We start from the raw sequence: 23,960 nt of genomic DNA on the forward strand, positions 1-23,960 counted from the left end.
AGGCACGCGTTTTTCCCGCGCCTAAGCTCGACCGCAGCAACCGCTGATGCCCGGCCGTCCTGTACTTATACCATGCCAGCCTGCCCCACGCCCTGTGACTGCTGCTGAGCTCCCAAGCCCCACGTCATCGGCCCCCTCCACCCTCGGGCTGCCTGCAACTGCGCCACATCCTCTCCGCCTTCCAACACCACCACAACGCCCACCATGCTAGTCTCCATAGTCCTGGACGAGCCGCTGCCGCACTACACAAACCTCGACACCATATCTGGCCGTGTCGTCATCCGCGCCACCAGCAACACCAGCGTATCCTCCGTCGTCGTCAAGCTAGAGGGCGAGAGCAGGACCAGGCTCGTCCCGCCGCAAAACCCGCAGTTCAACAATAGCAAGCCGCGACCTGTCTTGGAGATCCACAAGGTGCGCCAGCCGTAGTTCTGTGCTGCCTTCGCGCGCTAATGCCCAACAGATTCTCTACAAGACAGACGTCGTCTTCCCGCCGCCTAGCCTGCAGACAGCCGACTGGGAATCTCGCAAGTTCACCCTCAACCTCGGAAACTATGAATACCCCTTCTCTTTCAAGGTTCGTCAGTCCCGGGAGCGTCGCTACAATCATTGCAGCCAGAATTGCTGACTGCGCGCTGCAGCTACCGTTCAACAACGCCTGCCACACCACAACCTCTCTCACCGGAGGCTTCAACCTCGCTACCCTAGAGGTTGCCCGCCCTCCCACGAAACACGTCAAACAGACCCTACCTCCTTCCCTTACCGGTTTCCCGGGCGAAGCCGAGATCCGATACTATGTCAAGTGTACCGTCAACCGACCCTCGATATTGAAGGAGAACCCGAGAGCTGTACGCCGGCCGCCTTTACTCGTTGCTGCACATTAGGTGCACGCCTGCTTACGCTACACAGTTCGTCCACTTCAACTTCCTCCCCATCGAACCTCCTCGCCCCCAAAAATTCGATGGTGAAGCGTATGCGCGTCGTCAGCATCAATTCAACCCCAGATGGGTTCCGCCTACCGAGCGCAAGTCCGGACTCTGGGATAAGCTAAAGGGCGAAAAGAGCACTCCTCCCGGAAGTCCGACAAAAGATGGCGTGGACTTGGTGCGCTTCAGCCTCGATGCACGTCTGCCCAACCCGGCGATATTGACGTTGAACGATGACCTACCGCTGAGGGTCTTGGTCAAGCAAATCAACGAGCGCCACGACCCCGTGTACCTTCAAATGCTCCAAATCGAGCTCGTAGGCTACACCTCGGTGCGCGCCCACGAGCTCACGCGCACCGAATCGAACAGCTGGATCATCGCCAGCTTCAGCAACATGGCCATCCCCATCGGTGCTCCCTCAGACGTTGCTGGCACCGAGACACCCATCAACCCAGAGTACTGGTCCGGAAAGCCCCTCCCTAACTCGGTATCCCCCTCTTTCGACACATGCAACATCTCACGGTATTACGAACTCGAGGTGCGTGTTGGCCTTGGCTACGGCTCGTACAAGCACGGCCAGGACCAGCTGGTCGTTCTCCCGCTGCGCCTTCCTGTCAAGGTCTTCTCGGGTATCGAGCCACCGCAGGCACTCCTCCACGCCATGGCTTCGGCCAGGCCGACTCTGCCCCAACGCAAGCCCGTCCCTGGCTCTGCTGCTATGTCGCCTCTGAAGACGGGCGGCCCCGTCATGGACGGTGGTGCACTGCCTCCATACCAGACCCCAATGACGCCCGTCGAGGGGGGAGCAGGACACGGCCCGGCGCCCCAAGGCCAATATGCCTCAGGTCACGTCGAGACTTATGAGGATGCGCCTCCGAGTTACGAAGATGCGGTTGCGCATAACATGCCGGCAGTGGACGGACCGCGGAGAGACTACGCGCCGCCACCGGTCCCAGAGGACGCACCGAGGTTTAGTCATGACGAGAAGAGATGACGAGGGTGAAGTAAAATGAGTTTGCAGTCTCTAATGGTATATATATCACGGGGAAGGCGTCAGAGAGCTCGGCTTTCACCATCAGTGTTGCGGAGGATTTGAGGGGATTTGGTGGATGGAGGATGCCTTGGAGGGCGCGGTGGATACCCCGAAGTCCAGTGTCTGTGGCTTCAGATTCAGATTTCAGCATTAATATTGACCAATTACGACTCATAGATTCAACACTACATATTGCACTCTTCATGAAAGCTACGTCTCTATTGAATAAGCACTCAACGTCGAAGTAGTCGCATTTGCGTGGGTGGATGTTGAACGGGCGTAGGTTCGAACGGACCAACGGCACGAAAACGCGCCGTATGACGGGCGGTTGTGGCCGTATTCGGGCGGTCGGGCTGTCGCGGGGCACTAGCAGAGCCACAACACAGCCTCCCAGCTAAGCCACCACCGTCCAGCTGGTCAGTTCAATAATCACCTCATCTCTCCGATTCTCGAACAGGGATGGGGATCCTCACGGGGAAAGGGTTTGCATCCCGACCGACTCATGAGACGGGGACGGAAAGCTTGGTGGTGCCCGAAGAACCCGAAGAGCACTAGGTACGATGGTTTTAAGTTATTCCTGCGAGTCGCGGACCCCGAGAATGCCGAGAGGCCGAGAGCTAGCCAATGGGCCATATGGAGTGCATGGTTTGGAGCTCCAGCTGGCTTTCTCACCAGCTACATCATCAGCCTTGGCTTGCCTTGCTTCTGCCATCTTGCGACCGTGGGCCTTCTGCATGCACCTTGCCCCGCGCCCCTCCCTGCCACATGTCGACATCGCCCAGCACCTTGTTTCGCTTTTCTGGCGCGTGCTAGGCAGCAGTTTTGAACTTCAAGCTTCCCCGCAACCCTCTTCGTCGGGGGGCCGCGCTTTGCGTGTTCTGTCGCACCGGCGCTTTCTGCTGTTGCTCTGTCTTTTCGTCACTTCTCCACTTTCACGTGCCATAGACAGCTGTTGACAGTACCGCTTCTTGTTTTGGGCACGGCTGTCGTCAGTCAACATCACCTTCGCATCGACCTACCTCTCTGCCCACCTCACCTCCACAACCTTCTGCCGCCACGCAAGCATCCAACCTACCTGCCTCCCTCAAAGGTCGAATTATCCCAAACCCACAACAGAGAAAAGGAAACGGGGGGAGAAGAAGAAGAAGGGCCCAGCACAAAACCACACCATCAAGGCCCCCAATACCTAAACAACCGCAAACCGGTTCGCCACACCACACCACTCCAACAATCCCACCACACCACACACCATGCCACCACCACCACCACCAACCACACCACCACCACCGCTGTCCCCCCCTCCCCCCACCGACGACGACGACACCCACGCCCTCCACCACACCAACTCCCCCCCCTACCACCTCGCCCCCGCGCCCTCGCACCCCGCGCCCCCCTCCCCCGCCTTCACCAGCTCCACCATCTACCGCACCCCCGACGAGTCCTACTCGGACGCCGACACGGACGACTGGACCGACGGCATCGCCACGCCCGTGACGCTGTCGGCGTCGTCGGTGCGGGACGGCAACGACGAGAACGATGACGAGGATGGGCGGATGAGGAGGAGCGGGAGGGGCGGTAGGGGGAGGAGTAGCCCGCGGTACGAGGACCTCCCGCCGAGTTACGAAGAGGCGCAGGCGGCGCAGCAGGGTGGAGGGGGTGGGAATGCGCTGGGGTCGCCGCCGCCGCCGTTTTTTGTGGAGGCGGGAGCAGGAGGGGCCGGGGCGGACCCGCTTCTGCCGGCTGTGGAGCGGCTCGTTCTGCGCGAGAAGGAGCGCGCGGCGAGCGAGCACGAGAACGGGTCTGAGGCGCGCAGCGCGTGGAGCGGGTCCGGCGGTGATGGTGTGCCGAGAGAAGGCGGGCGGCGGCAGTTCAGCTTCGCGGCCGTCGAGGGGCTGGCGAGCGAGCACCACGGCGTGCTGGAGGTCGCGCTGCAGTGGGCGCATCCGGCGTGGCAGCAACAGCGTGATGGTGCGGACAGGAAGGAGCCGGTCAAGACGGCGACGGCGCCGCTGGGGAGGGTCGTTGCGTTGCCGCAGAGGAGTGGTGGTGGTGGTGGTCGTCAGGGCGGCAGCAACGACAACAACGTCGGCGTCGATGAGTACAGCAACACGACCACGACCACGACCACCCTCGCCTTCTCCCGCGCCTACGCTCCCATCCTCTCCGACCATGGCGTCCCGCTATCCGCTTTCGTCGCCTTCCTCGACGGCCTCAACGCCGTCTGCCACGCCGCGCGGGCCCCAGCATCATTCTCCACGTCATCTCCCCCAACCAACAACAACACCAACGACGATGCCGACGACGGCGACCTCGAGCTCGTCGAAACATACCTCGCCCGCGCCAACGCGCTCTTCTTCGCCCACAGGGGGCTCCTCGCGCGCGTCGTCGACGTCGACGCCCTGCTCGACGACGTCCTCCGGCTGCGCAACGACCGCCGGCCGCACGTGCGCGACGCGCTGGCGGCGGACGCGGCGCGCGCGGGGCTGAGCGAACGGGAGCGCGTCGAGGCGCTGGATCCGTGGGTGGAGACGAGGCTGGTGTGGGAGGGGCTGCCGGAGGCGATGGTCGGGCTGTGGGACTTGCGGGGCCAGCAGGGGAGGAGGGGGCGAGATGGTGGGGATGGTGAGGAAGTGGAGGAGGAGAGCGAGATGGTTAGGCGGGAGAGGGAGCAGGCGGAGGAGATGGAACGGCAACAGCGACAGCAGCAACAGCAGCAACAACAACAGCACCAGCGTGATAGCGCCGCTACTGCTGTAGGAAAAGGCGGCGGCAGCGGCGGCGGCGGCGGCGGCAGCGGTGCTATCGTACCAGGAGCATGGCCCTCATCGACGACCCCTCCCGCGGCGGCGGCACCAAACCTCCCCGCCGCCACCCCTACGACCGCCACCGCTTCCGCCCACGCATCCGGCGAGTTCTATCCCGACGCCTCTGCCGCCGCTCCCCGCGCCAACGCTTCTCTATCACCGCTACTCGACGAGCCCGGCCCCTCATCCTCCTCCTCCAACACCCACAACAACACCACCATCTTCCCCCCCATCCCCCCCCTCCACCCCCTCCCCGCCTTCATCGGCCCGCCCTTCCCGCCGCACGCCCCGCCGCCCTTCGGCGACCAGGCGCGCTGGGCCGACTGGGGCCAAGGGCTGGGCCGGCGCTGGGCCGACTGGGGACAGCGCGTCGGCGCCGACTGGGCGGCTTGGGGGCAGGATTTGGGGAGTCGGTTGGGCGGCGGACAAGCGCAGCTGGATGCTGCTGCTGCTGCTGGTGGGAGGGGGGGTTTCGGGCCTGGTGGTGGGGGGAGAGGGGGGTGGGGAGGATGGGGCCCAGGAGGTGGTGGTGGTGCTGGTGGTGGTGCTGGTGGTTGGGGTGGAGGTGGTGGTGGTGGCAGGTGTGGGCGCGGTGGGAGGGGGCTGTGGGGTGGCAATGCTGCTGGGTTTGGTGGCGTTGGTGGTGCGGGATTGGGCCGAGGGCCGGGTGGTGGGTTTAACGGTTTTGGACCGCATGGCGGGCACCTCTTTGGCGGGCCGAGAGGGTTCGGGTTCGCGGGAAGAGGCGGCGGCCCTGGACGCTGGGGAGGGGGAGGAGGTGGTGGTGGTCATGGTGGGGGACGTGGCGGCCGGGGACACCAGCTTCGTGGCGGTTGGGGCAACAATGGCCCTGGGTCGTTTGGTGGTCAGTACGGCACGACGTTCAATGGTGGTCCTGGACGACATGATGGCGGTAGCGGTGGCGGCGGCGTGCCGAACGAAAGCACAACCACGCTCAATACTCGCATCAGCCTCGAGGATCATGACGATGATGACTCGATCTCGTCATCATCCTCGTCGTCCTCTTCCGACAGCGACTCAGACCTCGATGAGATCGAGTTCTCGTATCTCAAGCGCATGCGGTCGGTCGAGGAATCGGCGTCTGATGCCCTCGCCAAGGGCAAACGCTCCCATGCCGAGGTCGAGCGGGAGCGGAGCAAGGCGATCGAGAAGGCAAAGGCGGATCGCGAAAAGGCCGAGCGGAAGCTCGAGGCCAAGCGGAAGAAGGACGAGGGCAAGCGTGAGATGAAGGCGATGAAGAAGGAGTGGAAACAGCGCAGGTCGACGGCACGTGAGCCGGGCAAGGCCGGAAAAAAGGAGAGGAAGGCGGAGAAGAAGAGACTCAAGAAAGAGTTCAAAAAGGCAAGGAACAAGTGGAAGGAGGGCAGGAAAGAGGAAAGGCGCGAGCGCAAGAGTGAGAGGCGGGAGAGGAAGGACAGGCGGCGTGGTGATGGTGGAGGTCGCCGTGGCGCGAGGGTGGAGGACGAGTTGAACCGACACGGTGGTCCCGGCTTGGAACTCGGCGTCGTACCGACGATAGATGAGGATGCTCGGGCTGCGCCTGGTGTCGATGCTGGTGCGTCGTCCGCGCCGGCGCCGTCGTCGCCGCCGCCACCGCTGCTGTGGGTCGTGGTGGAAAATCTTGGTAACTGAGCGGTGAAGCTGAGGCGCCGCCAAATGAAATTTTCATGCGTTGCGAACGAGGCGCTTAGCGGGGCGGGATTTGTTGGGAGATCGATACTGTATCAGGCGGGATGGAGTCTCATGACTTGTACTGCTATCGATGAACACTGCGCCTAAGGTGGCTGAAATCGGTTTCTTGTAGCGATAAATCTGCCATTGACATGTTTCACGGATTCTGGGAAGTTGCGGAAGGATCGAAGTAAGGCTGGTTTCCCATCGTGAGACAGGCGGCGGGTGGACCAGACATCAATGCAGTAATGCAGAGGTATATCACGGCTAGCTTCGAAAGGCGAAGTGGTGATGGCCCGATCACTGATCCTCCGGCGCAAGAGCCCGACTTCCACCGAGCTGAAGTGCCGCCGTGACTTATACCCGTACCGCCTGCCGTTTCTCCGCATCAAGATCGTCGGGCGTGGCTTGGCTAGCGGCCGTTGGTGTTGAGGAGCATCCGGTCCCTGATCCCTCCACGTGTTTAGCCCGCTCGCTAAAATCTCCCCATACGTCACCCCGACAGGGGCAGCCCCTTTCGCTCCCTCCCCGCATCCGCCAATCTTTTTTTTTCTTCCAACGCAACGACATTGCTTATCTCCTGTGACCCTTTTCCATGCGTGCTCAGAGCACAAGCCATGCGTTGGGAGATTCCCGAGGTGCTTGTTTCCCGCAGATACGGTTGTGGCTTTCGGTGCAGCCGTCACTTCGGGTCTTGAAGCAGTCACTGCGCTCCAGTACCCGGCCCTCCGGCGTGCGGGTTTGATCTTCTCGGAGCTCAGCCATTAAGCAGTTAGCTATAGGGGAATCCGAATTTTGATAACTGTGCTAGCCGCCAAGGCCACTGTCAACTAGCCAGTCACAGTTAAGAACGGCGGTCTTTTGCCCAAACCAAAGGACCAGGGCGGCGATTGTCTGCCGCGCATCCCATCAGGAGAAAGGGTGGCCTGCAGTTCTTGGCAGCACATAGAGGAGTTCAGGAACCCGAGTGCCGCACGCTATACCGCTCCTTCGTGAGAGAGGGGCTTATCACCATCATCTAAGCCTTCCGAGTCGGTTCTGGTACCTGCGGCGCAGCGAGCCGGCAACATATCTGAGCTTCCCGCCTCAGTGGAGACGTTATCAAACTACGATTCATTCAGCCCTGTGACGTATGCAGCCAAGATGGGTAAGCTTCTTCTTGGACTCAAATTTCTGCCCGAAGTCATCTGAACCGTTGCGGACAGTATTTCGGAAAATTAGGGCGATCCGGCGATCGCTATATGCGAGGTACCCTGAGCCTCAGCGGCTGCGCCTCAGCCTTCGCCGCCACACGCCAATGCTGGTGATGGCTTGTCCGAGGGCTGTCGAGAAGTGTGATGAGAATTATTGTCTGTTTCTGCGGTCGAGACATCTGACAGCGCGTGGTGGCGTTTGCGCGGGCTGAGGCCGAAAAAGCGGCGAGCCGAGCTTTCACGACAACCCAGTTAATGATCTTCAACGTTCAATTGTTTTTGACTCGGGAGAGGGGAGATTGGTTACCAAGATAAGGCAGCTGAAACCCCGCAGATCCTCCTCTTATCGACCCTGACTGCCAGAATCAGCCATCACAGGGTCACGGCTCACGATTCAGCGCTTCGCTGAACCAATCCGGCGGACATGCCGCTAGACTGCATGAGGGCCTGTGGAAAGACCGGACCGGGACACGGGCCCTGCGCGGCAGCCGGGTGCCTGCAGGGACGAGCTGAGTCTCCCAACAGAGGGCGAGTTTGAGGAGGATGACGATCGTCGTATGTTCGGCCATGCCATGTGTGATCCATGTTCGTCATCACAGTTGGTAGTTGCGAATAGCCGGGAGGAGAATGAGCGACGAAGAGCATATAAGAAACAGTGTTTCCCGCTCCGAACAAAACCCCATCCCGCAACAGCCTGCTCTCCAGCATCATCCCACGTTCTCTACTTTCCAAGCCAACCTTTGTCACTCTTTCGACACCAACAAAACCATCAAAATGAAGTTCTTCTCCGTCTTCGCTCTTTCCAGCCTTTTCGTTGGCTCCATCGCCGCCCCGGCCCCGGCCGAGAAGCGCCAGGATGTCGGCTCCGTCCTGAACATCGTCACTGGTCTGCTCAGTGAGGTCCAGCAGTACACCGGCGTCATCAGTGAGCGCAGCCCAAGCTCTTTCTCAACCGACTCATCGCTAACAACAACACAGACTCCACCGCCACCAGCCTCGGCCCCCTCTCCACCCTGAAGCAGAACCAGACTGCTGCCAACACCTACCAGGACAAGGTCGACGGCCTCACCTCGCTCGTCCAGGGCACCGTCACCAAGGTCACCAGCCTCCAGCAGACCGCCGGTGGTCTCACCTCCCGCGCCGATGATGCCAACGCCATCGCCGGCGTCCTCTCCAACGTCCTCCTTGAGGTCAACGGCGCCATGAACAACGTCGACGGCACCCTCGGTCTTGGTAAGTGCCCCCTGAGGACGGCGTCTCGCAGGGAAGCCATGTACTAACATCCCGATCAGGCTCTCTCCTCGGTCTCGCTACTCCCCTCACCGACACTCTCTCCGGTCTCCTCGATGGCGTTGAGTCCCTCGTCGGCGGTGTCCTGAGCCTTGTCGAGGGTCTCCTCGGCGGTGTCCTCAAGACTCTCGGCCTCAGCAACGCTCTGAACGGCCTCGTCGGCAGCAACGGCATCCTGTCTGGCCTCCTCGGCGGCACCCTCGGCAACAGCTCCGACGGCCTCCTCGGCGCTTTGTAAGCGGATTATACGATAATCTATCTGGTGGTGGTATTACGACTTCGATTCTTTACAGCTGTCATAATTGGGCCTTCTCTGTCTGAGCTCGAGAGCGTTGGGATACGATGCGAGTAGGCTCGGCTTCTGTACAATAGTTAGTCTGCTGTCGAGGCAGTAGCAGCAATTGATTGTTGAAAAGCGCATCTGTGTCGTGTGCCTGTGACCTTCGCGCGCGGCTTAGACTGAAACCGGCTGACGAACGCAGGCAGTGCGGAGAGGGGGCGATTGGCTCGGCTGGCTGAGGCCGGGTGATGCGCAGCAGATCGAGGACGGAACGGTCGGGGCGGCGGCGCGACATCCCTGCGCCCGCCAGCCGCCGTTGAAGAAGCTGGCCGCGCACTCGCTCGGTCGGGCGCCCCAGTGTCGCATTGATGAGGTCTGGATAGGGTGGACGTGTCGGCGTTTCACGGGCGCAGAAACGGGGGAGTTTGGGACACGCGCGGGGCCCACGCTGCGGCCTGAGGAGCTTCCAGCGCAGCACTACTTAGCCGCTGCTGCGCGTCGGCCCTCGTCTCTCCCGCTGTCCGCCCAACCCCAAAACACTCTGCTAGGGTCGCAGGTCTCACGACCAGCCCGTAACGGTACTCGCTACCATTTTCACTCGTTGATCTTCTCTTCTTCCTTCCGTCTCTTTCGCGCCCCCCCTCGCCCCATTTCCTCGACAGACGTGTCCTCGTGTCGTCCGCCCTCGCTGACATCAGATCGCGACTCCTTCGACTGCGCTGCGCCCTGCATACCTTCTTCTTCACCGGCCCGTCCCCAAGATCTCGAGCCCGACTTGCCCGACTTGCCCCCGACCAGCTGCATCTTCCCCGTCAACCATGCACGCTGACGTTCGGTTCCCGCGCCTACTGGCCCTCTTGGCCCTCGCCGTGCACCTGGCGAATGCCTTCTACATCCCAGGTATGAAATCCAGGCAATCAGGAGCCGTACCAGTCGAGTAACCCGGTGCCAGGCTGGTCCATCAAGAGCTACGCCGACGGCGAGACCATTCCGCTTTTCGTGAACAAGGTCTACTCGGACAAAACCCAGCTGCAGTACGCCTTTGCCGACCTTCCGTTCGTCTGCCCACCTACTGGCCGCCGCTCTCCCGGCGCCAGCGGCGCCACCCTGTCCCTGAATCTCGGCGAAATTCTCCGCGGCGATCGCATAATCTTATCCGACTATGAGCTAGTCATGGGCGTGGACGACGAGGCGAGATACTTGTGTACTACCACGGTGGACAGGCGTGGCCTGGAAAAAGCAAAGGAGATCGTCAAGGACGGCTATGTCGCCGAGTGGATCGTGGACAACATGCCCGGTGCGACGAGCTTCGTCACGACGGACAAGTTGCGCAAGTACTACGCCGCTGGCTTCAAGATGGGCTACGAGGATTTCGACCCCGCCACTGGCAAGCCGCGCTTCTACATCAACAACCACGTTACCCTCGTTATACGCCATCGCCCCGCCCCTGGACGCGACGGCGAGCATGGAAAGAAGGTCATCGTTGGCTTCGAAGTCTACACCAAGAGCATTGAGGCCGGCCACCGCGACAAGAACGGAATTCCCAAGGATCTCCACAATACCGAGCAAGGGCTCGAGCTGCGCATACAGCCGAACATGACCGACCTGCAGACGAGATACGCCGACTCGTCGTACATTCCAGACGAGGAAAACATCGATGATGATGCCACGTTGACAATCCCTTACACCTACTCGGTCTACTTCCGCGAGGACGACCACGTGGAATGGCAGAACCGGTGGGACATGTACTTTGTGAATCAGGAGGACAGCTCCAAGATTCATTGGATTGCCATCATCAACTCTCTTCTGATTTCGGCGATTTTGACGGCTACGGTTGCTGTCATCTTCACCAGGACGGTTCGTGGCGACATCAAGGGTACGAGTGACATCGAGAAACCCAAGATTCCGCGTCCGAGGAACCCCAAATCTCCCAGGAAGAGCGCTGAGAAAGGTGGCCTTTTGGAGCAACTGGATGACGATGGCGACGCTGACGTCTCGTCGGATGAGGAGGCGCTGGAGGATATCACGGGTTGGAAACTTCTCCATGGCGATGTCTTCCGCGCCCCGGCATATGGGGGATTGCTGGCTCCTCTCGTTGGCTCTGGTTCGCAGTTGGTGTTTGTGGTGACGGGTCTGCTCATTCTGAGCGCCGTCGGCGTCCTTAACCCGAGTTTCCGTGGCGGCTTCATCAGCGTCGGCCTCGCGCTCTTCATACTGGCTGGCATATTTTCTGGCTACTTCTCTGCGCGAGTCTACAAGACCTTTGGCGGGCAACGCTGGCAGAAGAACGTGATAGTGGTGAGTACCATCGCACTTTTGGCATGTCGATTTCCTAACAACAACAGACTGGCACACTTATTCCGGGCCTCATCTTCGCTACCATCTTTATCCTTAATCTCTTCGTGTGGGCGCAAGCGTCAAGCACTGCCATTCCCTTCGGCACATTGGTCGCATTGCTGGTCTTGTGGCTGCTCGTTCAGCTTCCGCTCGTTTACGTCGGCAGCTGGTATGGTTTCGAGAAGGTCGGCGCATGGACCCATCCGGTGAAGCCGAACACGATTCCCCGCCAGATCCCCGCTCAGCCCTGGTATACGAAGGGCATCCAGTTTTTCCTCCTCGCTGGTTTGCTCCCGTTCGCCGTTATCTTCATCGAGCTTCTCTTCGTTTTCAAGAGCCTATGGCAAGACAAGAGCGGGTACTACTACGTCTTTGGATTCCTGGCCGCCGTTTGCCTTATTCTATTCATCACTGTCATTGAGGTGACCATAATCGCAACTTACAACCAGTTGTGCTCAGAGGTAAGCCTCCGGTGCTGTCTTGCGGTAGCAGATACTCATACTTTGCAGAACTACCACTGGTGGTGGCAATCTTTCTTCGTGGGCGGCGGCTCGGCTCTTTGGGTTTTCCTGGCCTGCACGTGGTACTATTTCTTCAAGCTTCGTATCACGGGATTCGTTTCCAGCATGCTCTTCTTCTCCTACAGCTTCCTTGCTTGTCTGGTATACGGTCTTCTCACGGGTACTATCGGCTTCCTTGCTGCGTACGCTTTCGTGCGTAGAATCTACGGGTGAGGCATTCCAAATTTGCGCAGAAGACTTTGTCACAAGCTAACTTTACAATGACGTATAGAGCGATCAAGGCCGACTAAGTTTGTGCGTAGCTAGCAGGCAAGCTTCCGCGAGCAAGTTGCAGAATCCATTTCCCTCGCATGCATCCTTTCGGATAGCCATTGTCTCTCATTGTCTCTCTCCATTTTACCTAGGGTGGGAGCCATTCAGGAGTCGGCAACGATGGCAAGGAGTTTCTGGGTAACGAGTTAATGTGGCGGACCAGCTGAGATAAGCGGATCGGATGTCTTTGTCGCTCCCTTCTGCTCTGAGAGTTATTGAGTCTTTCAGCGAGTTTGTCATCCAAGCATCCAGCATACGCTACGGTCATCTGAGAAAATGAGTTCCATACAGTTCTTTGATAAGGCTTATTACCGTCGCTTGTATATACTCTCCTGAGCCTGGATAAATAATACAGACGGTTTGTGTAGAAGCGAGGTTTGCAGCGGCAAAAATGTGCGTGACAAAGGCGATGGTGCTCTGCACCGTGAACGGCGGTTTGAAGAGAGGCAGGACAATGATTTGGTTTCCTAGAGAAAGCATGGGTATCTTCTGGTCTTTTTTCTAACAAAGGAAGCGCAAGGATTACAATAAATAACCACTCATTGCAAGTCCTTTATTGCTAACAGCCGAAAGCGTCACCCATGTAGCGTATGGCACAAGCAACAAAGAAAACGACCAACCTCAGCAACAATGTCATATCCTCCTCGAAGAACTGCACACTCACGCTTGACTCTGCAAAATTCTCGCCAGCACTCAACAACGTTTTGGTCATGGCAGGTCGCAAGCCCCCAGTCCTCGAGCCGAACCCAGCGGTTGTAACCTGGCAAGGGCCATTTCAATACGAAGGCTTGGACCTATGGCGGCAGGCACTGCGACGCGAGTACGATCGACAAATAGCAGCTCAGCCCAACGAGGTTCCCGAAAGATGGGTGAGGATTGCGCAGAATAAACCAGACGAAGGTAATATAAAAAAAAAAAGAATCCGGTCCCCGTTGCGCTCGAAGCTCTTTCGCTGACTCTTCGTGACAAAACAGCCGCGCGGAATCGGTATTTCAACGACTTTTACTCCGACTTGCCTTCGCCGGTCCGGAGGGCTTGGGAACGCGAGTCCCACACTCGGTGGCCGCGGCGGTGGACCCAAGGACCGGCGGGCTATCTGGACGTTTACGCCAACGAGGATGAGATATACTATACGAGGAAGGCGGGGAGGTGGAGCATGGGTGAAAGTGAGTATTCCCCCTTGTACGCGCGCGCGCCCGGTCGTCGTGGGGCGAGTATCAGCAAACCAAGAATATGTTCTCCCCTGACAGTGAGCAACGCAAAAAAAATACAGGTCAGATCAGGGACATGTATGACGCAGACTTTAAAACCCTGTCTCCGGGCGCTCAGTCCCAGTTTCGGGATCGGGCTGATGCGATCACGGACGCGCGTGGTCTCGTCCTCCCGCCGGGCAGAAACCTCAAGAAACCGGTCCGGGGTGTCCCTGCGAATGGCCCTGTGCAGAGCCGCGACGTGCAGAGAGAGGATTTGGAGACGATGGATCCACAGATGCTGGGTATGCTCTATCAGGGTCATGAATGGGCCATTGCCGCGAGCTTTGGCGGAAACGGCAGTTTCGGTGAAGCTATCGTATGGCGTGTGACGGACCAGTACGGGAGGACACTAAAGGTTGGTCACGCCTTATTCGACTGTGTGAGCTTTGCTTTTGCTCTTGGGATATCGACTAATCTCGAGGTTGTACAGAAAATATTCCTCAAGCGAGACAGAATCAGGGATGATTGGACGTCTAACAAGGAGCGTTGGTTGCTATGGCATATGGCGGTCAATTTTTACAACCAAGTCCCGAACCATCTTGGAGGATTAAGCCCCTATGTCCCGGTTTTTCTTGGAGGAAGGAATGGTACTGCCACTGCCGTCGGTAGAACGTGGCTCGAATATGCAATCTACGGGGACTTGGGAGGCCTCATGGAGTACTACATTGACAACGAGTACGTCGGCTTCAAACGTATCCACTTCCTGTCATGACTAACAACCCTCCCCACAGCCTCGTCATCCCCGAGCCTTTCGCCTGGTACCTCCTCCACTGCATGGCCAAGGCGCTCTTCTACCTCGAGAGGGGCCACCAAGACCGCAACACGCCGCAGGGATGGAGACCAATGTTCCATTACGACATCAAGCCCCAGAACATCCTGCTCGACGTTCCCCAGTCGGACGGTCCCGAGTGGTGCCGCGGCTACCCCCGGCCCATACTTGCAGACTTCGGCGGCGCGGACTTGTACCCAAATCCCAACTCACCAGACCAGATTCCACAACATGTGCGCGGCTCCGGAACCCCAAGGTTCAGTTCCTTTGTAAGTTGACGCATCACCACAAGCGCTCCCCCCTCCCTCTCTTTCTCCCCCCCTCTCCACAAAAACCACCCCCCACTAACCTCCCCCTCCCCCCAGGAAATGTTCGGCCCCTGGCACCAAACCACCTCCAACATCGAACGCGCCACGGGCCCGCACCGCCGCAGCCGGCGCCGCCACAGCCCCGTCGCGCCCGAACACCCAAACATCTCGATCCCCTCCCCCCTCCCGCCCCGCGCGACGCCCTACAAGCAGGACCCCCTCCCGACCGACAACCCCGTCCGGCTGCACTCGTCCATCCACTCGCTCGGCATCGCGCTCTGGTGCGTGCTCGCGCTCACGCACAGCCCGGCGGGGCAGCTCTTCGCGTGGCGCGGCGCGGGGCACGGCGGCCGCGACACGCGCATCAAGCCGAACGCGTACCCCGCGTGGTGGGACCGGCTGCCGGGGCATGCGGCGCGGCGGCCGTGGCCGTGGCGGGTGGCGAAGAGGGCGGAGCGGGAGAAGTGGGCGGGGTTGGTGGAGAGGGGGTGGGCGTGGGGCCAGGAGGTGAGGTTGAGGGGTGGGAGGAAGAGGTTGAGGCCGGTGCCGAGGGTGCTGGATGAGTTGGGGAAGAGGCCGAGGGAGTGGGTGGGTGGCGGGAGCGGGGTCGCTGCGTGGGCGCCGTATGGGGTCGAGGGGCAGTTGAGGCCCGGGTATAGTGCGAGGTTGGTGGAGTTGGGTGAGTGGTGTTTTTCCCTCTTTCTTTGTTTCTTTTCCCCGTCGGTTTTTAGAGAGGAAGTGCCGGGCTGACGGGGTGGGGCGGTGCAGTTTACAAGTGCATGAGTCCGCGCGTGGAGGATAGGCCGACGCCGGCGCAACTTTGGGACGAGACGGAGCGGGCGATGAACGATATTACGGCAAAGTATCCTGATGGGAGCGGGAGGCGTCCTCAAGGCTTGCTGATGCAGCCAGACAAGGTATGTGTTCCGTTTTCAATCCTCTCCTTTTCGCGCTGTTGTCGGCGGTGATGTGGCAACGAATGTCGAGTTCTGCGAGAGTAAGCAAGAGTCGTATGCTGATGGGTTGAACTGCAGTTCCCTATCGGATATAACGTTTTGAACTCGGTTTGGTCGCAACCAGCTCCAGATGAACAGTTATTTTAGAGTACGTCGGGATGTCTTCGAATTGTGTCTGGAAACGAGTGCTGGGATTATGCGGTTGGTTATACAGGCGAATGGAATAATAACATTTCTGGCTCATTGAGAAAAACCTGGCTGAAATGGGTCAAGATGGAAACGACGTTCCCCGATGACGTCGCTCAGAGATGAAAAAAGTTGCTATTGGTTGGATAGGCTACGCTTACCGCATTAGGTGGTATGTATGTACATACATACGTACAAGGGTCAGCTTTCACCTCTATCATCACCGACCGCTGCGCTTCACATATCCGTGCCGCCAAGGTACTATTTTGAAATGCCCAAGCAATGTTAGTGCTGTGGTCCTTTCCACCCTGGAGCGCTCGACTGTCGCAATCGACCATTGGGAGACCGCTGGACCCGCCTGGCCCAATGACGACTCGGCCCGTTTAGCAACCCTGTGGGGAACCCATGGCATGACCACCCACCTGCTTAGGTTCCGGGGGTTTGATTGGTCCGTCCGCCGTATATGCAAACCGATCCTGCGCGGCCATACCTGTCCCCGCATTCTATACCACGTTCGCATGGCGATTGAAGCCAAGTGCTTACCTGTCATGCTTAGTCACCTGGGGGGCGTTGTCTGCATAGCATTGGCAGCCTTTGCGGCTAGCCTAGAGCCGCAGTGGAGGAGAGACAGGTGGGGGGAGGGGAAGTGAGGGGAGGCCTTGAACGAAGGATGATCTGTTACAATAAAATGGAGCCCGAACAGCTGATTTCCTTGTTTATAAGAAAGCCATTGACGTCCGATATCGACAAGGTTTCGTCTGCCGTCAACACACTTCCAATTGCTCCCGCCCTCGCAGACTGTCAAAAACAACAGACACACCACGTCCTCGTCTCCCCAATCTACACCACACTTCACACTACCATCCAACAATGGCCAGCCCGCCTCCGCCTCCGCCCCCGTCCTCCGACGACCCCGTCGCCATCGTAACTGGCGCCACGGTAAGCAAGCAAGCAAAAAACAACCAACCCAGCCCAGCCCAGCCCAGCCCAGCCCAGCCCAGCTCCATCCCCACCCCAATCCCCTCCTCCCCTCCTCTCCTCCCCACCCCAATCCCCTCCCCTCCTCCCCTCCTCCCCTCCTCCCCCCCTACCCAACCAACCCCCAACTAACCCACCCCACCCCAAACCACCAGTCCGGCATCGGCCTCGCCCTCGCCCGCACCCTCCTCACGCCCCGGCACGGGCACACCACCCACCGCGTCGCCCTCGTCGGGCGCCGGACCGACGTCGGGACCGCGCTCGCCCGCTCGCTCGACCCCAGCGGCGGGACGCGCGCGCGCTTCTTCGCCGCCGACGTGGCGTCGTACGCGTCGCAGGCGGCCATGTTCCGGGCGGTGCGGGAAGCGTTCGGGCGGGTGGACGTGCTGGTGGCGAATGCGGGGGAGACGGATCGGGGGAGCGTGTATGGGTTGCTGGATGGGGAAGAGGATGCCCAGGAGGGTGAGGATGGTGGGGAGGTGGTGGTGCCGCCGGAGCCGGATCTGGGGGCGACGGATGTGTGTTATAAGGGGGTTGTGTATGGGGTTTTGTTGGCGGCGAGGTTCATGCGGGGGAATGATGCGGGAGAAGGCGGGGTGAGGGGGCGGGTGGTGGTGACGGGGAGTGTGGGCGCGTTTCATCCGCATCCGGTGGTGCCAGAGTACTGCGGGGCGAAGGCGGCGGTGGTGGCGTTCGTGAGGGGCGTGGCGGGCGTGATGTGGGCGAAGCACCGGGTCGTGGTCAACGTGGTGCATCCGGGCTTGGTGAGCACGCCGATTGTGCCCGAGGAGATGATTAGGGCGGTGCCCGAGGGGTGGTGGGTGGTCCCCGTTTTCTTTGCATTCTTTTCGTTTTCTTTTTTTTTTACCCGGGAGGGGAGGGAGTGGTGCTGGATGGTTGGGCTGATGATCACGGACTGACTGACTTTTGGTGCGCAGTCCTACCCCCATGGAAACCGTCCTGGAGGGCTTCCGCATATACCTTGAGGATGAGACGGGCCGGACGGGTGAGCAGATGGAAGCGTCCGGCACGAACATCGTCTACTATGACCGCCCCGCCTACGCCAACGGCATCGCCACTGAGGGGGCCACGACCGTGTGGGAGCCGTGGTTCGTCATGGGCCACGGCGAGGAGTCGGGGCTGTCGGGTACGTATCGATAGGTGAAGGTTTTGGGAAGAAGTTGGGAGAGGAAATAAATCGCAGGTGGGGAATCTTGGTAGGAGAGGACGGGGGGTGTGATTGAATGGAAGGGGAAAGAACTGGTCAAGGTATAGGGGGAAAAATGACCGGAAGCGCTTTTGTCTGCTGTGTCAACATAGAGAAGGGGTTAGCTTGACCGTGTAAGAAATTGAAAGCTTCTGGGACATCGAGACGTTGGGGCGAAGCCACGGTGGGTGAGGAAAGAGGTTACCCCCCTACATCTATCTCACGTAGGTAGTGGAATCCAATATCTGGCTGAATTTGTACCTTTCTAATACCCACATCTACATCTGGATATCTGCTTCAGCAACTCATGTAAAGAGGTCGTTTTAATCCACATCTTCGTTAGGGGGATACTTGACTCAACTGTCCACACCTTTGGAGCATCGCCGTAGATGGAACAGCAGTATCTTGAAGCCATCGCCACGCGTTCTTACGGACGAAGAGGAGGATACAGAGTCTGGCCTTCACACCCCGACCCCAGCCCAGCTCACTTCACCTCATCGGCGTAGCGGCTTCCTCCACACCCACACTCCGCTGCCCAGCTGCCACCGCCACCGCCACCACCGCCGACGCCGACGCCGACGCCGATGCCGATGCCCCTTGCATCTCCTCATACCGCTCGTTAAAAAACTCGTTCACATCGAAATATTCGTCATCGCCATCACCATCACCATTCGCCCAGCTGCCAGCGAAATCCGTTGACGAGTAGTCCTGTGGCTGTTGCTGCTGTGGGATCAGCGCTATCATGTCGTCGTCTGAGCCCCAGTTCGGATAGTTGTTTGCAGCAGCAGCAGCAGCAGCAGCAGTAGTAGTAGTAGCAGTAACAATAGCAGCATGGCTGGTGTCGTTGCAAGGGATGCTGTTGCTGTGGTCCATGGAGGAGATGGCTGGATGGGTGCGACCGTGGTAGTGTTTCGATGGGTCAGCGAGGAGAGGACGTTGCGCACGGGTTTGCGACGGTGACGACGACGACCCGAACGATGACTTCATCTCTGCAGAGTAGTAGCCCGAATCGATGGTGGCTGTCCCGACAGGTACCTGGGGAGGAGGAAGAGGGAGATGGTTGACGTGGTCCTCGGGCTGGTGGTACGTTGCTGTGGGGGTGTAGTTGTTGGCGGAAAAGGAGCCGCCCCGTAGCTTGTGCTGCGCCGTGTTCGCGGCCTGGAATCCGGTGTATGATCCGCCCGCCGCTGTCGAGCTTGCGACCGCTGGATAAGGCCGCTGGGTAACGGGCGTGGATGAAGACGATGTTGATGTATTTACTCGCACGTCGTCTTCGAGGGTAGTGCAGAATCCGTTTTCCTTCATGACATCGCGCATAAGTCCGGAGAGCATATCGATTAGTTCGTCCACGCCGGGCTTGTCATCAAGGCCCCGGCGAGCCATCACTTCGGCACAGCGTTCCTGGAATTTCTCAGGTAACGTCGCATACTGCAGCGCCTGGAAGCTGGCGAGCTGGCCATTTTCCATGGCAGACGCATCTTCGTCGTCGAGATCTGAGGGTGTGGGTCAGTGACATGACTGTAACGACGTTACGATTTCTGCCGTCGGTGGGGCATGCGTACATGGTGAAGGGATGATTCCTTGTAACACCATGTCCGGAAAGAGTACACGCCAGAAGGCTGTCCATTTCTCCGCTTCGGACGAATTCCGTTTGGATCTCTTCTTAAAGGTCTCGTCTTCCTCGGGGCCAAACATCATCTCATGTACAGGCATTTTGCTTCGAGACTGCTTAAGTGAGTGCGTCCTGAAGAGATGTTCCCTTGGGACAAAATGGTATATTAGCGGAACATCCGTAAAGCCGAGTCCATTCTGGTGCAGCTTACTTCACTCTAGTTGAACTTGGAAACCCATGCGAGCAGGTGCTGGAGGGCAACCTTTGCCGTGGAAACCTTTTGTGATACGGGCAGGCAAAGTCCTTCTTGACCTCGGTGCCGGCGAGTGTGGAACAATGGCGCTTGGCGCCTCCTTCGATGGCGTCACCTTGTGGGACGGAGGCGGACCTTTCGCGTCGTTTGCCTTGGACTGACGTTGAAGTCTGTTCACATTGCTCCAAATTATAAGTGTGATTCCGGGCTTCTTTTGCATAGAGTGGGAACGGGTCCTCTTCTGGTCCGCCTAGCATGTACCTCCGAAGAGCGTTGGAAGTCGGGCCGGCATGGCGTTGTAGGCCAGGATCGTGCCTGTCGACGGTGGGACTGGGGGTCTAAGATTGATTATCAATGAGCCCGTCACATTAAGCTGGCCAGAAGGCGTACCGCAACAGCAGATGCTTGAAAGACTTGAAGGTTACGTTGTGACAGCTGTCTGTTTCGCCGGCGCTCGCCGTCTCCTCCTCCTTCCCCAATCGGATGTAGTGGCCGCGAGTGGGGGCGGTCCATGGGGCGGAAGCTTGATCATCCGGATTCAAGCCTTCAGCCTCACGAGCTCTACCCCTTGATACGGATCCTCGCTGCGCAGGCTTTGAAAATGATGTCGGCGGCCAGTGTGCTCTTGGGCGAAGCAAGATGGAAAATTGTGAGTGTACAGACGACGATTGGGGGGAAGTGGAGGGGTTCATATGCTGATTCGGGATGGCCGTGGCTGTGCGGGGCCTGTAGCACGCATCCGCGAAGAACACTAAGTACTTAGGATATGTCAGCCACAGCCACAGCCCAGGATGACGACCCATCGCGACAACCTTACATAAGCAAGCGAAAGCCGATTGTTTTTCAGGGAGTTGCGCAAGCATTTACCTCTCCATCAACCATTCTACAGGGGAACTTGCGCTCTTTAAACGTAGAATGCCAAGGCAATAGACATGTTTCGACGCGCACCAAAAAAAATCAAGTTTCATAAACGAACAATCTTACGGAAATGAATTCCAGGGATTGGGTGTAGTCACTGCTGTTGTGGAAAAAATGTTGTTACGAAAATATGAGCTGTTGCTTCACGAAGAAGGGCTGAAAGCACCCTGCACCGAGCCATACCTGCGTCTGAAGTTAGCGGCAACACCACAAAAGCATTCAACAGCAACAAACTGACCCCTGCAGACATTGACTGCCAAGTGCCACACTGCCACTTCTCATGTAACAAATCTTCGCTTCAGCGCACGCGTCGTTCGTGCAGTTCGGGGTCATCACGCTCCCCTTACCCTGATACGTGTTGAAAATGCTAACAAGCGTATGATTCTTTTCCATCGCTTCCGTCACGCGGTGCCAGAAGGTAGCGTTGAGCGGGGCCTCGACGGGCCAGTCGGCAGCAGGGCCGTAAGTGTCCCTGGTCGAATACTCCAGACTATACGTCGGCCCCGTGCTGCTCAAGTCCGGGAAGACTGAGACGTTCGCCACGAAAGTCCAGGCGTCCATGACGTCGAAGGTGCCGGTGTCCACTTCGTACAGCCGGAAGCCGGAGTTGACATTTGTGAGGGGTGTGACAGAAGGCCCGATCCAGCCGGACATGAGAGCATGGTTGGCGTCGCGCACGGTGCCGTTGTTGGCGTAGTAGATCATGAATTGGTCCTCGTGGGTGTGGCCCCAGAAAACGTTGGCGATGACGTGAGGGCTGTAGCGGTCGACGATCTGGTAGAACAGGTCTGTCGGGTTCGGGAGAGGATTCGTGCCGTCCCAGCCCGAGAGGACGTGGCCCATGATCCACGCGCGCTCACCTGCATCCTCGGCGGCTTGGAGCTCGTTGATCATCCACTTGAACATGCCAGAGTTGTCGGGGTCGGTGGTGTTGATAAATGCCAGGAAGTTCGACTTGTACCAGAAATCAGTGTTGAAGGTAATGATACGCAGGCCGTAGTGATTCTTGATGCTGTAGGCGCCATAATGCAGGCGTGCTTCAGCGGCTCCGTCGGGGCCAATCCAACCCTCGTGCTGCCACAGAGCCGCAACATGGTCATAGTTCCACGACTGCTGCTGGCCGAGCGGACCGGGAAGGCGGTGAGGAGAGTCGATGGCTTCCGGGTTGCTGTCATGATTTCCCAGCGCGGCAAAGACTGGGCCGGTTAAGTACTTCTTGAACATGGTGTAGACGCTCGTCTCGGTGTATTCAACATAAGCCCGGGAGAGCTGGCTCTGCGGGTCATGTGAAACGAGATCGCCCGTGTATACTGTCCAGCCCAAGGGGGCTTCTTTACAGGTGCCTGTCAGCGGACCAACAGCTTGCAGGGCAGCGAGACTGAGGTCGTATGGTGTATCGCACTCGTAAGCTCCAAAGAGAGGAGCAGGGAATGAGATTTGGCCGGAACCGAGGGCTGAGTTCTCTACGTTGGATCGGCAACACATGCTCGCAGAACAATTGGCCTCAGATGCGGCAGAATAGCGCGGATCGAGATGGATGTCTGACATGTGCAACACCTTGACCCTGTTCCCGCTGGGCTTGGGCGCGGTAGCATCAGCAGGCTTTGGCTTCGGAAACAGCGTGGCCATGTCTAAGGGGGCAGTGTTCTGCTTGGGACAGAAAGCCTTACTCAACGAGTTGCAGATGTAGTTGGCGTCGAATCCGTCCAGGTCTGCGAATCTCAATACCTGGGTCCAGATGGAGCCGAATGTGTTGGTGGCGAAGTCTTCCTCGCACTTGGTGTTCGAATGGAGTTGGTATTGCTTGCAAAGATCAACCATGGCATCAGGAAGTTTGGAAGGAGCGTAGAGTGCAGCTGGTTTGGCAAGTTGCAGTGCGGTGATGCATTTCGAGCAGTTGCTTTCCGGACCACCACCATCGATGATGGCGGAGACGTTTGCCACGATGGCATTGAAAAGAGCTTCGACAGCATCGGAAGTCAGATTCGCAATGGGCTCCGGGAAAACAACAGGATCGAGGGCTGCGCCAGGAATTGTGTCGGGATGGGTGAGGTTGAGAGGAAAGGTGATGTTGAGAACTGGATCATGGAGTGCGGGCTGAGGTTCCTGAGTGGTCGATGGTGGCAGGTAATAAGAAGAGAAGGCAGAGGTGGGAAATCCAGCCGATGCTACGTAGGACGGGAGACCTGGGGCCGAGGGCATGATAGAAGCTGCAGAGCGCAGAACAAAAGGAATCATGGTGTCGTGCGTCGAGGCAGCTTGCAAAGAGCGTTCCAGGCGGCTGACCAAGCCAGCGAGGGCGCACCCTCCCGCTTTTGTAGCATTCTGGATGCGCCTTCTGTGGTACAGTACGTGACGTTGCAGTGAGGGGGAGATGGCGAATGTTGTGGTACCGTACTCGCACGTGTTCGCTTGCCGAGTGCGAGACTCCGCACCCGGCGCACCTGGCGAATCTGCCTGCTGCTTCCCGCTTCCCTGGGGTCAATTCCTAGCCCAGCTTATCGTCCGGACCATGTCAACACATGTCTATGCCGTGACTCCCCCAGTCCATGCTGATCGCACTCTTGATCTATGCTGATCGCACTCTTGATCTATCATTTCTCCAGGCTTTTTCTTTTTCCACGACCCCCACTGTTCTTGTCGTGATTGAGGCCCAAAGCTTGTAGAGGCTCAAGGCTCGTGCGAATCCGAAGCGCGAAACACCGAGGACCCGCTCAACCCGAAAGAAGCCATCACCGATGAAGTGAACCGCCTCGTCTACTCCCCAGCCATCTTTTACACAGCAGTCTTGTAAGAGGTGTTGGCAAGCTTCTTGCCCAGCCCTGGCAACAGGAACTGGCGCCGCTCATTGGTTAGTCCAGCTTAGCGGCTTAACGGCAAGAGCGGGGACCCATGTAGAGCTTTCACGCTCAGCGGTGGAAGCTCGCAAGTCTAGCATAGAGCCGGACTTAGGAACGTCCATGTCCAAACCCCGCTTGAACACTTGCCGAGTAATAACATCATTAGTTGAGACATCAACACAAAAACCATTCGGGCTTCCCGTCAGTTGGGCCCAGAAGTCGCTAAGTGAGCACAAACACACACACACACACACACACACACACACACACACACACACACACACACACACAC

At 58.6% G+C, this 23,960-nt stretch overlaps 7 protein-coding genes across 7 annotated transcripts; 6 read left to right on the forward strand and 1 right to left on the reverse strand.

Annotated features, from left to right (window-relative positions):
• Positions 1-204: 204 nt before the first annotated feature.
• BKCO1_17000153 (arrestin (or s-antigen) n-terminal domain protein) lies at positions 205-1,920 on the forward strand (the record flags this gene model as incomplete). The annotated part of the gene is made up of 4 exons (XM_020271619.1): positions 205-414; positions 464-577; positions 642-848; positions 910-1,920. 4 exons carry the CDS (start codon positions 205-207, stop codon positions 1,918-1,920), a joined length of 1,542 nt encoding a protein of 513 aa, XP_020131750.1.
• Positions 1,921-3,209: 1,289 nt separating this feature from the next.
• On the forward strand, positions 3,210-6,416 carry BKCO1_17000154 (uncharacterized protein; the record flags this gene model as incomplete). The annotated part of the gene is made up of 1 exon (XM_020271620.1): positions 3,210-6,416. The coding sequence occupies one exon, from the start codon at positions 3,210-3,212 to the stop codon at positions 6,414-6,416; it is 3,207 nt and encodes a 1,068-aa protein (XP_020131755.1).
• A 2,006-nt stretch (positions 6,417-8,422) lies between these two features.
• BKCO1_17000155 (adsorption protein) lies at positions 8,423-9,176 on the forward strand (the record flags this gene model as incomplete). Its single annotated transcript, XM_020271621.1, has 3 exons — positions 8,423-8,573; positions 8,627-8,881; positions 8,941-9,176. 3 exons carry the CDS (start codon positions 8,423-8,425, stop codon positions 9,174-9,176), a joined length of 642 nt encoding a protein of 213 aa, XP_020131756.1.
• An 860-nt stretch (positions 9,177-10,036) lies between these two features.
• BKCO1_17000156 (multispanning membrane protein) lies at positions 10,037-12,366 on the forward strand (the record flags this gene model as incomplete). Its single annotated transcript, XM_020271622.1, has 5 exons — positions 10,037-10,118; positions 10,171-11,516; positions 11,564-12,016; positions 12,065-12,285; positions 12,348-12,366. 5 exons carry the CDS (start codon positions 10,037-10,039, stop codon positions 12,364-12,366), a joined length of 2,121 nt encoding a protein of 706 aa, XP_020131753.1.
• Positions 12,367-12,978: 612 nt separating this feature from the next.
• On the forward strand, positions 12,979-15,821 carry BKCO1_17000157 (kinase-like protein; the record flags this gene model as incomplete). Its single annotated transcript, XM_020271623.1, has 8 exons — positions 12,979-13,288; positions 13,363-13,554; positions 13,662-13,996; positions 14,072-14,316; positions 14,373-14,679; positions 14,776-15,397; positions 15,487-15,635; positions 15,753-15,821. 8 exons carry the CDS (start codon positions 12,979-12,981, stop codon positions 15,819-15,821), a joined length of 2,229 nt encoding a protein of 742 aa, XP_020131754.1.
• Positions 15,822-16,730: 909 nt separating this feature from the next.
• BKCO1_17000158 (15-hydroxyprostaglandin dehydrogenase) lies at positions 16,731-17,999 on the forward strand (the record flags this gene model as incomplete). The annotated part of the gene is made up of 3 exons (XM_020271624.1): positions 16,731-16,799; positions 16,847-17,655; positions 17,777-17,999. The coding sequence occupies 3 exons, from the start codon at positions 16,731-16,733 to the stop codon at positions 17,997-17,999; spliced, it is 1,101 nt and encodes a 366-aa protein (XP_020131757.1).
• A 535-nt stretch (positions 18,000-18,534) lies between these two features.
• BKCO1_17000159 (ser thr protein phosphatase family protein) lies at positions 18,535-23,066 on the reverse strand (the record flags this gene model as incomplete). The annotated part of the gene is made up of 5 exons (XM_020271625.1): positions 18,535-19,538; positions 19,608-19,804; positions 19,869-20,240; positions 20,301-20,661; positions 21,176-23,066. 5 exons carry the CDS (start codon positions 23,064-23,066, stop codon positions 18,535-18,537), a joined length of 3,825 nt encoding a protein of 1,274 aa, XP_020131758.1.
• Positions 23,067-23,960: the final 894 nt, after the last annotated feature.

The sequence above is a fragment of the Diplodia corticola genome (genome assembly GCF_001883845.1).
Source record: "Diplodia corticola strain CBS 112549 chromosome Unknown scaffold17, whole genome shotgun sequence".
NCBI lineage: Eukaryota > Fungi > Ascomycota > Dothideomycetes > Botryosphaeriales > Botryosphaeriaceae > Diplodia > Diplodia corticola.